At 27.0% G+C, this 13,812-nt stretch overlaps 1 protein-coding gene across 1 annotated transcript in view; it reads right to left on the bottom strand.

Annotated features, from left to right (window-relative positions):
* Positions 1-10,772: 10,772 nt before the first annotated feature.
* LOC101496857 (phosphoenolpyruvate carboxylase 4) overlaps positions 10,773-13,812 on the bottom strand; it is an 8,722-nt gene continuing 5,682 nt past the window's right edge. Inside the window, exons 16-20 of the mRNA XM_004496157.4 lie at positions 13,716-13,812; positions 12,974-13,062; positions 12,549-12,675; positions 12,254-12,460; positions 10,773-11,768 (exon numbers count right to left, since the gene is read on the bottom strand). Coding sequence (XP_004496214.1) covers positions 10,944-11,768; positions 12,254-12,460; positions 12,549-12,675; positions 12,974-13,062; positions 13,716-13,812 — 1,345 coding nt within the window. The 3' untranslated portion in view covers positions 10,773-10,943. The remainder of the gene's footprint in view (positions 11,769-12,253; positions 12,461-12,548; positions 12,676-12,973; positions 13,063-13,715) is intronic.

The raw sequence follows: 13,812 nt of genomic DNA, 5'->3' as shown, positions 1-13,812 counted from the left end.
TTATCCATCTCTAATTGCAGGTTGTTTCAAAGTATTTTCTTTAAAATGAAATACAAATAAAATGATAATTGAAAAATTCATATATGAATTATTATTTTTATTAAATATATCAATCTTTTACTATATTTTTGTTTATATTTCATATGGAATATAAGAAAGTAATTCTAATACTCTATAATTTTAAAATTATTCCGTAGATTTTAGAGTAAATTAAAAGTTGTTTTATTTGTGTTAGCCGTAATTAAAATTACTTTAAAAATAATAATAATCAATTATAAAAAATATTTTTTTGTGAAACTACTAAAAACAGCTTCTCATAGTAAAGAGTCTTTAGATTATTTATTTTTAAAAATTTATAACAAGCAAATGAAAAAATTTAAAAATGATTATTTTAAAATATTTTATTTATTTACAAAATAAGTTTATACCAAATAGACTATAAATACGTGTTACATTATTATCATTTTATAGAGATTAAGAAAAGATGATAAATGAGAGAGAGAATTATGATTTTATTTGATTATCATTCTTAACTATTAATAAATTTTAATTATAATAAATGTAAAATAAGAAAATAATAAATTTTAAATAATGTATATAATATTAATTAAAAATACATTTATAAAAAAATTTTAAAATTACATTCAAAACTAAAAGCCACGGTATTTTTGCCACAAGAGAGTACTTAATATTCATCCTTTTTATAATGTATTAAACTTTTGCTCCTTTGGCATTTTTTTTCCTGGTTCCATTCCTATAATTTACATGGTAGTTATATATTAATGACTTTTTTGAGAAAGAAATAGAGGAGATTGGTAGTTTGTGTACATGGTAATTCTAGATTTAGTTGTCTACTAATACTATGAGATTATTCAGCTAATTTGATGACAATTTGAACTGAATTCGTTGATTAATCTACCTAATATACAAAATAAAGTATACTGTTTCTTATCTAGGTAACTTCTAGTTGTGTGACTTTATGATATAAGTTAATACCTATTTTCTTTTTTTTTTTTTTGCCAAGGAGAGACACAGTACAAAGTACTGAGCTCATAATATCATTATAATTGTCTTGATATATCTTTTATGATTTTTGAGACAAACTCTGAACGCATGTCAAAAATGTTTGTCCCATCATAGTTAATGGAAATCTTTCATACCTTGAAAGTGGACAAAGACAAAACACTATTGTTCTTGTCCAGGTACATTATACATTATTATCATTGTCATTTTTCATCCACTTGCATTCATGTAGTACTTCAAATTACCATAATATTCTCCACAAACCATTTCATGAAGCTACACACCATACATACCCTCATGTAAGTGCCAAACTATAAAAGAAATAATAAAGGTTCAAAAATGTTCAGTCAAAGTTTCAGTGCTTAGAATAATTGTAATTTTGGGGAGCACCAAAAGTTGCCCTATGAGTGATATGATAGTAGGGTATACAAATTAAATACTTGTAGTGGGTTTGGAAGTTGTTTTTAGTTATATGCACCATTATGTTATTAGAAAAGATATATATAATTATTTATGCGGTCTTTTAATTTAATTTTAGATAATATTTCAGTTTTTTTTTTGGTTTAATCTTTTATTCTATTTTATTACAAAAATTTAAAAATTAACGAATGAAAATATGAGTTTATTTAAAGATTTTAGTTATAAATTTTATGTGATTTGCATTATAGTGAAGATGTTAATTAATTTTATGAGTTTTGTTAGAAAATTTTGATGAATTTTTTAAAAAAAATAACTGAAGTGTTATATGAAATTAAATTAAGGGACGACAGAAAAAATTATGATGAAAAGATATTATGACACATAATTTGATAACTGATATTGTATTTAAATACGAATTTGAGTTTTGTATTAATTATTTATCTCTCTTTGAAATATTTTTTATGTTTTTGATTTTATATGTACAATTATTTATATAGCGTGTCTATTTATGGTATTAAATTTTTGTGAACAAATAACAGCTCTATTATATTTAATTTACGCAATGAAGAGCCAAAAAAATTATTCAAACTCCACCGTTCACCCCTTACATTTGGACTCTTCCACGATTCCTACCCTTGGCACTTCAACATGGTGGTGGAAGGTAGACAATATAGCCTTTTCATAAAACTTTTCATAAAAGTTGGACTCTCCTACACTCTATGCAAGTTTGTCGATTTAGCATTGCATTATTAACTGTTCGAAGAAAGAAAAATGAATTTAACTTTTATATACTATTAAAAGTTTTTATATTATAAATTAATTATAATTATTAGATTATTAGTAATATTTGATTTTGTTATATTTATAAAAATATTTAATAATTGATTATAATTTATCGATTATAATTTTTTTTTACATTAATATTGCATATAAATTAAACTCAAAAATAAGATTTTACATGAAAAAGATGTGTATCAAGATTAATACATCAGCTTAGTATCTTTACTCACAATATTTTATTGCTCTTTACTTTCCATATAATCAACATGCTCCCATTTTTTGATTTTTTTTATTCAATAAAATATTTAATATTGAATATAAGAATATAATAATACTCGATATATAGAGTATTATTCTAATTAGGATAATGTAAATCTATATAGAATATTCTATTCTAAAACTAAAAAAAGATAAAAATAAAATGAACTATTGACCAATTCTAAACTATATAGATAATTTGATATGGAATTCGAATTCAAAATTCTCTTTTTCTCTTTTACAAATAGAATGTTGAATTCAAATTTTTATTTTGAATATATATATATAATTCTAACCGGTTCTACAAGTGTCCGGTTTCACAGAACAAAAAAAATAAGCAGCAGCTGCACCAGAAGAAGGCCGAATCCGCTAAACAGGACTCGCGTATCAGCTGTTTATCTGAGCCGATATCTCGGAGTCCTGTTAGCATAACTAACCTCAATACCCTCTTATCAATATTCACCCCTTTCGTCCATGTTAAATTTTTATCTGAGGTGCTAAAATTAAATCCTTTTATTTTTATAATTTTTTCACTTTTTTTTTCTCATCCATTTTATGTAATTCCACTGACATGCATATTGAAAAGTTTTGATTTCAATATTCGTGCACCTTTGTTCCTCATATATATATATATATTATATACTTCTAATTACTTATAACATAGAATAATCATTACACAAGATATATATGTTATATTTGATATATTTATGAATTTATTGCATTCCTATTCAATTCAAAAATAAGATATCTATATAACGATTTCGTATTATAATACTTAGGGTGCTAATGAAACTATTTTAGTGAAATTTAACTCTTTCAATTCTCAGGCTATTGCACAAAAAATTCTAATATTGGGAAAAGGATCTCCCGAAAAAGGTCTTACATTCAAATAGTGGAAAAAGGATTTCTCGATCCTTTTATTTTCAAATTTTATCTTTTTTAAATGAAAGAGGAGATGAAAAAAAATAACAAGAATGATATAAAGATGTTTACTTTTTGTATATTTATATAACACTTGATTTATGATATATAAAAATATGATAAATTCAGTTGAGTAAATGATTAATTTAAATTACAACAAAAAACATAGTCGATTCAACTATATGATTAACTACAAAATTTAATGTGATCTAAATTAACAAGATCTGATGGACATTTTGGTGTAGTTAGAGTTTCAAATAGAGATTCAAGTTAGTGGAGTGATCTAAATCATGTTTGTGATGAGCACTTTGGTGGAAGGGTTAATTGGTTCTCAAATAATCGTATTCGAGTGATAGGTAACGGTAACAACAATTTCTTTTGGTATGATCATTGACTAGAAGGGGACACTTGTGTGATAGATCTAATTGGTTGTTTAGTTTGATATGGGATAAAAGTATTTCGGTGTGTGACATGTTTAGCTTGGATGGGGGTTAGTGGTGAGGCATGGAGGTGGACAAGAAACTTATTTGTTTGGAAGGAGAATTTGGTTTTCAATTGCATTGCTTTGTTGGAAAATTTTGTTGTGTAGAAACACATCATGGATAAGTGGAGTCGGTGGAATTCTCTTAGTAATTACTGCTCTATGAGAAACCGTACAAACTTTTGACTTTGTTTAAAATAAATTGGTTTCTCTTATAGTGTCGTATTGTCAGACGACTAACGAACAATTGACTTTCAACTAAGAATAATTTATCAAAGTGTGGTGTTTTAAATGAGTTAAATCTCGTGTACCGGTGTACCGGTAGCTTTAAATAAATTAATTATTATCGCATTATATTCATTCAATGTCATTTTTTTTTGGTAAGGAGCGGTTACATATTGTGACTTGTGACTTGGTTAGGAGTCCAAAGTATTTTACATAATTGTGCTCTCTCTCATGTTCAATAATTCTAGGATTTAGTCAAAGAAATTAAAACAAAAAATCTAGGTTATACAACTAGCTAACATATGCACTATTTGGAAAAAAAAAACATAATTATCATATTTTCAAGCAACGAGGTAGTAAGCTTCAAATTTTGGAATTTGTTAAAGTACTCTTATGGTCTTGGATTAAAGCTAAAGTTAAGAGTTTTTCCTATAATTTTAGCCAATGGTAAAACAATTCATTAACTTGCTTAAGAATTGATGCTCCTAATAGTTGATTTCACAGGGCATTATGTGTGGTCTTAATAATTTTATCTTTCCTTGGTTGTTCTTGAGACACATTGTATTTTGAATAACTTTTTTAATAAGATTAAATAAATTTTTAATTCTTATAAATATGCTATATTTTATTTTTAATTTATCTAATTTTATTTATTTATAATTCTTCAAATATTTTTATTCAACTATTTTAATTTGCATAAAGAATAAACTGTTTGAAGCATATTTTATTTTTGAGGTGCTAACCGGCCTAACTAAGATATATTAAAGGAATGACACGTTGCTCAGGTGGAACATGGCATAATCTATCATGCTTAAATGTCCTTTTTTCTTAAATCTATATTATATTCTCTCAACATTATTTTTTCAAAAACTGTAAATGGACACTCACTTTTTCCTTACACTTGCAACATGATTAATCATACGTAACAATATAATTATTTCAGTTGAATAAGTTATTAATTTTATTTTTGAATAGGCCAACTAAATATATTAAAAAGGGTTAAATTAGTTTTTGGTTTTTTAAATATATTATGTTTTGTTTTTATTTTTTCTTAAAAAAATTCTTAAAATAATAGTTCTTTAATTATTTTCTATCAACAATTTTGGTCTCTATTTTAAAGTTAACTCAAGTGTATCATTATAATTTGTGGAATAGTTTTGTACAGACATATTTAAAACATTATAAGAATCACCATTATAAAAATCTAGAATTTTTTAACAAAACATAAATTAAATATGAAATTTTAAGCGTTAATATTTTTAAAAAAAAAGTCATATTTAAAATTCACCCCTTGTTAAAAAATATAATTTCTATAACAGATATTTTTATAATATTTTAAACATGCATACAAAAAATTATTTAAAAATTCAAAAAATACATACTAATTAATTTAAAAATAAATACTAAAATTATTGATGAAAAATATTTAAGAGATCATTATCTAAAAATAAATAAATTAAAAACAAAATATAATATATTTATAAAGATTAAAAATTTATATAACAAAATCTTTTATAGTTTAATGGAAGTAAGAATCCTAGTGAAAATAATAGATATATAATTGAAGGAAAAACTGAAATGACTTCACCAATAATAGAGTACACATGAAAAAGATATCCTAGTACAATGCTAGCTGGGTATTAGTCCTATTAATTGCTAAATTAGCATATAGGAGTTTGTACTAAAGATTAAAAATAGGTTGGACAGCACTATTCTCACTATGATAAATTTGAGGCAAGTTTCAACTATAGAATTCATTGCAGAGTCACCTTGATTGAACCTCACTGTCTTCAATTCTGGCATGGTATCTCCTTTAAACAACATATCGCATCTTCAGGTTTTTGTGGAAAGGAACATACTGAAATTAAAAAAAGTTGGAGATAGAGGCTTGTAAAATTGCTGATCAGATTCCATTTATGTGGGGGACACTAATTCATCTTTTAATAGGTGGTAAAATGGATGGACATGATAGATTTAAATTTGGATGATAATAGATTGATCAAAACAAATCATTAAGATATTAATTTATTTATAATTTATTAAAAAAATTAACTTATTTATTAAAAATAAAGACTATACAATTTATTCATTATCATATTTTAATTGACGAATATATTCATTCATCTGATTTACCTAACAACTTTTTTAACATTGTAATAAAATAATACCTGCATAATAAAATAATTTCTATTATTTTTTAAAATAATCTTATTTCTTATCTTAAATGTATTTTACTGAAACATATTTTTTGTAAATATTTATAAAAAAAACTGTTTTTATATTATTTTAAATAACTTAATGATTTTTAAAACTGTTTTTTTATTTGAAAAAAAATACTGTTTTTATATATTTAAAAAATAGTTTTTTAAATTATTCTTCAAAGAGGTTTTTTAATATTTAAAAACTAAGTTATTTATTTATTATTAATTTAATAATAGAGTGTTTAGGGTTGTAGATGACAGAGATCCGGCGACGGCAGGCGATGAAGTTCCATCGACTCACATTGATAAGTGGCAGAGTCATGTGGATGATTAGCTTTGATTATTAAATTATTAGTAATTAATAAATAATAATATTTAAATTATTATCTCTAAAATTAATAAAATTTGTTTTTTAAATATAAAACAATTAAAATTATTTTTAATAAATTTTGTTAAAAATAATAAACTATTATATAAATTCTGCTTTTATAAAATAATAATTAATATAACTTAAAATTATATTTTTGTAAAATAATTAATTTAAATCAGTTTTTAAAAAATTTATAAATAAAATTATTTTTTAAAATAATTAATAATGTTTTTTGAAACAGTATTATGTTAAATAAATTAGTTTTTTTATCAAAAAATATATTTTTTTAAATTAATAAAATATTTCATTGAATTGTATTGGAAGAATATATGCGATCCATTGAATTTGAAAAACAAAAAATTTCTTTTAAAATTGTTATTTTAAAAAATAATAATCTTTCTTCATCTACTTATTACCGAAAAGATTGAAAATTATCTTTAACTCTTTTATATATATATATATATATGCCTAAGTGTGAAGAATATGTTAAAAAAAAAAGAAAAAATAAATATTTATTTGAATTGTCAGACATGTATTATACGAATATAATACAAGTATAGTATAATGTATATCAAATTGTAGAAACATGTCTAATCCCATAATCATATGTGATTCACATGTTGTGACCAATAATGTCATCCTGTGCCTTATTGTTAACCCTATTTAAGTAAAATTTTAGACAGTTAATTAAAGTTAGTAATTGAGAGTAGTTTTTCAGCATTCAAAATGTGCAATAACAAGAACACCTTTCTTTTTATCACACACGTTTGAATTATGAACCATGTAGTGGAGACAAATGTGCCACAATCTGATTTTAGGGTTGATGAGCTAAGAATTGAGATCATAGATTGTCATTTGTCATCATCTTGAGATGATATTTACAAGATTCTATTTCCATCAAGTTTGTGATAGTAGAGTTTCTTCTCTAATTTTCAGTGTTCGTGGAATAAGTCAATTTTAATATGTATTTTGACAATAATAAAATATCTCTAAATTGATTAATCTCAATATGTATTTTGACAACAAAAAAAAAAATCTCCAAAAATTGACTAAATCTAAATGTATATTTTAAAAGCTTATGAAAAGATAGAAGATGAGAGAAGAAATTACCTATTAATAATGCACTAAGATATTAAGTATCCTGATAGTATCAAATTGGGCCTAGATGAAGTTCCAAGTTGAAACGAATCCAATGAAGGGTACATAGGAATATAGGATGGGACTTGAAGACTAAGAATCAACTTAGTTTTGTTCCATCTTCCGTAATCACTTCCTTTCTAATTTTTGTGGCCCAATTATGCTTATGCTACAACTTGCATGATTTTGAAGAATGAGTACAATTTTGTTTACTAATCTAACATTGTTGAAAAGTGAAGAAAACTTTTTTGTATGGTTTAACATACATTTCAAAAGCGATTCTACTGTACAAAACATATTGTATATAATAAACTTGAGTTTAAATTTTCTAAGTTAAAACAGCAACGGTTAAATTTAAATATGTCTCTCGGAAGTTAAATTTAAGGGTTATACATAGTAGTTTCCAAATACTAATATTTTAACCCTAAAAATTAAATAATCTAAAACAAGCTCTTAAACAAATCAAACAATTCCAACTACACTTGTAAAAAAGACAATAACTACACGTTAACAAGTCAAATATAAGTGTAGAATCAAGAAATAATAGTTTATTTTTTTAATAATATAAATTTCATTTCAATTACAGTAAGATGAAGTTTGTTTGTTTGTCATTCAAATTGCGGTTGTTACCATTTCAATGGATGAATTGAAGGTATATTCCCTGCGATGACATGAATTTATTTTATTTTGGACCAAAAATATTTTATAATTAAACGTGACTCTTCTAAAAATTAAATAATTTTATTTCAAACAAACTTATGATCTCTTAATATCTACATGAAACATCCATTTTTGACTAATTAATCACTAATTGAAAATGTTCATTTTATTCTCTAAAATAAATTACTCTTGATTTTTTTTAGCATCTTAAAATATAATTAATCATTTATAATTATTGGAATTCAATTATGAGTAGTTAGTCTCACATTGAGAGGCTATATTGGATATATAAGGAGAATGACTCATAATCCTAATGTCTTAAAGTTTTGGGTTGAAATGTGGTGTCTAAGTGGATTCTTGTTTAGCCCATTTTGAATGTTGGGCTCCTCCGGACTCCCCAACAATAACTTTTGTAAGTGGATATAATTGACTACAGTATATTTTTTAGTCTAACGTAATTTTTAAATTAAAATTTATCATTATATTTATTTTTACCTAAATTGTATTTTTTTTCTACAAAAATATGGAACTTACATCATGTAATGTAATTATCAATTTGAAATATAGATCTATTTATGAAAGTATATCTCATATATGTTCCCTCTTCGTCCAAAATTTATCACTAGAGCTGGTTTGTATTTAAAAAAGTGGGAACCGGAAACTATATAATTTGAAGAGAGAAAATGATAGGACAAAATCATTGAGGAAAAAAGAAAAAATATGATCACAAGGAGTATTTGTTGCTATTGATAAAAATTAGTTGATGATTCGACTATTTAATGTTTATTAATAACAATTCCCTTTTCTTCGGTTCAAAGAAACTTTATCCCTAAGTATGATTTTCTTAAAAACTCCAAATATCATTAAGTGGGATACCCTATAATCAACTAAACTAAAAAACATAAGATTTTTTTTTTTTAAAAGAAAACATAATATTAAAATTTAAAGTACGACCAAATATACTTTCACAAATAGATTTATATTTTGAATTGTTAACTACATCACATGAGATTGAGAAAAGGGAATTGATGGTATTCAAAATTCCACAAGGTTTTTTTTAGGGATATAATTAGACAAGCATATGATAAATAAAAAAATTTAATTAAATATATTTTAATTTTTCTAAATATATCAACTTTTATTTGTAATTTTTTCGAACTTTACTCCTTTTAAAATTGATAATAAAAAATTTAGATTGATATTATTTCCATATTAAAAAGTAGTTTAGCTCGTTAATTCCACACGATGGTTTGATTGATTATAAGTATGGTCATATAATTAATTTGACATGCTTTGAAACAAGTTTGCTGCAATAAGGAAATACATTCTTCCTTCCTTGAAATGTCTATCTGCATTAGATATATTCTAAGTTCATTGCCAACCATGTACTTACATTTTTCTCACGAAATTTATAATATATTTCAATCAAAAGACTTTAAAACGTTGGCTGGATTTTTTATAATCTAACTATTTAACTTGAAGTTATAGATAAGCTAATAATTAAATATTTAAAAATAAATAATTAAACTATTAAACTAATAATATTCTAAAGTCTTATCAATTATATGTAATAAAAAATGTTACTTGAAATATACGACGTAAACTTTTATAAAATAACAAGTAATAACATTGATAATAGAAATTTTAAATGACTAAAATTCAAAAAAAAAAATATTAGAGAAAATAAAAAAAAAATAATAATATATCTAGAGAAAATAAAAATATTTCTAACTCTAACAGAAATAGACAAGTTTAGATAATACCCGAGTTAGAAAGTTATTTTTCTAAAATAAAGATGGCATAGTTTTTTCAATTATTGATAGATATTTTTTCTTTTTTACATATTTCTCATTTATCTCTATATTCATTTATAAACCCATTTATAACTTTGACTTTTGAACTATGCTCACAAATCACAATGGTTAATTTCTACATAAATAAACACCTAAAAAAAATAAATGTTATTTATGTTCTGAAATTTATATATTTGTGTTTTTCATATACTTTCATCATTCCCAATAGTAATAATAATAATGATAAATCAATTATAAAAATAAAAAGAATTAAAAAAAAAAAAAACATTAATGTTGCAAATCTTTACAAGTTTGGAGGACTGCAAAAGGATGGCAGAAAATGGATTATTTCTCTAGATAATAGCAAAATCATATTAGAAAATAGTTTACTAGATAAAAGTCACTATCTTATTCTTAACCTCTCAAGCATTGCATTTTAGGAATAATCACTTGAGAGTTGAAATAGGTCCTTAGTTACTAACTGATGTTGGCACATTGCAGAAGAAGCTTAATTTACATCACATTCTAACATTATATAATGCATCTTCAGTGTACAATACAAACCATTCAACCATTATGGTTATACCAATATTTTACTGAACATAATATAAAACAAACTATTCATCATTAGGGCTGAAAGTTGTGTACATTATTGTAGTTGTTGAGAAGCAACTTCAACCGGTATTCCTCATCCCAGCAGCAATACCATTCACAGTAATAAGCAAAGCATCCCTGAGTTTAAGGTTGTCATCATCACGCCTTAACCTCTTCAGTATCTCCACCTGCAACAGGTTCATAGGATTGAGAAATGGAAGTCTATTCTCAACCAACCTCCTCAAGCTCCTATTATTCTGCTGAAGTTTCTCATGTCCACTAATCACCAGCACAAACTTTTCAGCTGTCAAGAGCTCACTTCTTAGCTCGCGGCCGAGTTCTTGCCTCTCCTGTGACACAAGGGCTTCATCATAGTACTTGGCTATAGTAGTGTCCGCTTTTCCTAAAACCATCTCGATAAGGTCTATGGTACTTTGAAAGAAAGGCCATTCTTTATACATAGCTTTTAGTTCTTCACTATGACCTTTCTCACAAGCACCTTTCAAACCTGCTCCAACTCCAAGCCAAGCTGGAAGAACAAATCTTGTTTGAGTCCATGCAAATACCCAGGGAATAGCACGTAGGTGTCCGATTCCCCTCGTGTTCTTCCTTCTTGCAGGGCGGCTACCTATGTTGAGGAAGCCGAGTTCTGCTTCAGGTGTGGCTTCGTGGAAGTAGGAAAGGAACTCTGGGTTTTCGTAGACTACATTGCGGTAACACTGGCAACTGATCTCTGAGATTTCTTCCATGAGATTACGCCAATTTTCATCTCGGGGTGGGAGGGGTGGACGAAGTGTTGCAAGTAGCACTGCTGTAGTGTATATTTCAAGTTGTCTAACAGCTATCTGTGGCAACCCAAACTTGGCCTCTACCATCTCTCCCTGCTCAGTCGAACGAAGTGTTCCCTGCAATGCACCATGAAACAATAAATTTGTGCTTCCCATTGTTCTACTCAGTTAGCAGTTTTAACAGTGAATAGAAAACATGTTTCTAAAGACTAGTCATAATATGATCTGAAATGCAAGTATATAACTTGATTTTCAAGTAAATGATAAACAATAAACTTCAGATGCAATACTAGGCTAAAAGTTCTTAACATTGTGAATGTTCTCTAAATTCAATCTAAACAATTTCATGATTAAGCAAATCAAAGTCAAGCGATGTAAACCAAAGACTACATGAACCATTATCTACCAATAGTCCAAATGGTGTGTCATTTGATGATCACAAAGAATCAAGTCCTTGAAGTTGAACCAATGAACACTTCATCCCCTCTAGTGTGATACTGGTCATGTCCCAAAATTTACAACCACCATTTCTTCATAACATTAGTTTAAAACAGCAAATTTTTAGAACTATAAATATAATAAAGTTAAGATGCATAACCTACCATCACAGATCCGGGTGGTTGGGATTGAATAGCCAAATATGTTGGGCCACCACCTCGACCAATACTGCCTCCACGCCCATGGAAAAGTGTAACTTTAATACCATAGTCATTGCAAGCAGCTACAACATCCTCCTGAGCTTTGTATAGTTCCCAAGCAGCGGTGAAGCGGCCAGCATCTTTACCAGAATCAGAATATCCAACCATAACCTGCGTATACAAAATTATAATACTATCACATGAATTTCACATAATATCCATAACATAAAATTAAGTGAACTTCTGATTGAAAAGTTACCTCCTGATGCCCATTGTGGTTCTTAATGACGTGTTCACGATACCAGTCGATTGATAACAGTTTCCGGATGACTGAACCAGCTCCTCTTAGGTCCTTCACAGTTTCAAATAGCGGGACCACCCGCAACCTGTTGCCAACATGTCCTAATATTCAAATATTCTAACTGTTCTGAAACATTAAAGTGAGAACCTGTAATATTTTTAAGCAAATTACCACAAATTCATCATAGAGTATCATACAGTTATTTTTACCCAGCACCCTTCATTTTTTACCCCTTTGGGTTTCCAATTATAATTTCTATTGATAAGTGGTCTAACATATTCGCAATAAAAATATATTGACAAGTAAAAACATTTTTATCTAAGGATCATTTTGATCACACTAACATAAAGATGGATAAGTTCCATGTAAAGTTTCATACTTACGTTCCACCGGGACATGCTCTCCCCGACTCCCCAATAGCAGCAAGCCGTGCATCCTTCTGTAAAAGCTCTACTGCAAGGACATCACTTGCCTGGTAATCAAGCAAAAGTCAATTATTATCAGTGTGAATATGATAGAGCAGAGATAAGATAGAATTAGATTAAGAGAATTATTGTATTAATGGATATGAAAATAAAAAAATGATTCCAGAGCTAATGCTCCTCAGTTAGAGAAAACAATTCTCTCACTGCCCAACCTCTAAGGTGTAACTGAAAAATCAAAAAAATCATCCAACTACTTCCCCGTACACTCCTATTTATCAGTGGACTATTAACTCACTATGCCAGCTAGGCAATCACATTTTTCCTGCATTCCCTTTCTTATTCTCACATATACTCGCCATTGCTTAGGCCTCGCCTCATCTCTATTAACTAAGAGATCCCCCTCATCACTCGTGGGGCCCAATCCATTTCTATCAAATACCAACATCAATTCTTTAACATAATACCAAGCCTTTACAGCTGTAGAGTTAAAATGCCAATAATATATTAGAACAAAATTTGTCAAAACCAGCTTGACAGATTATAGGGAGAGAAAATGTTTTCACGTAAAATGAAATGCCAACAATAAAAATGAAGGATTTGAGGATTATCTGAGCACATTTTGCATGTCATAACTGGAATCAACAACTGACATAGCACAAAATGTATTCATAATTTAAGAAATGGTAGAAATTAGTCATACACTTGAGGCCATAGAGATCACATAGGCTCCAAGTGAATCACTCCCTAGTTCAGCAGCAATTTGGAATGTATCCAAAACTTCTTTAACATCAGCAGGA

Source organism: Cicer arietinum, chromosome 4, assembly GCF_000331145.2.
Source record: "Cicer arietinum cultivar CDC Frontier isolate Library 1 chromosome 4, Cicar.CDCFrontier_v2.0, whole genome shotgun sequence".
NCBI classification, from domain to species: Eukaryota; Viridiplantae; Streptophyta; class Magnoliopsida; order Fabales; family Fabaceae; genus Cicer; species Cicer arietinum.
Note: the sequence above shows the minus strand (reverse complement) of the source record. Positions and strands in the feature narration are given on the sequence as shown.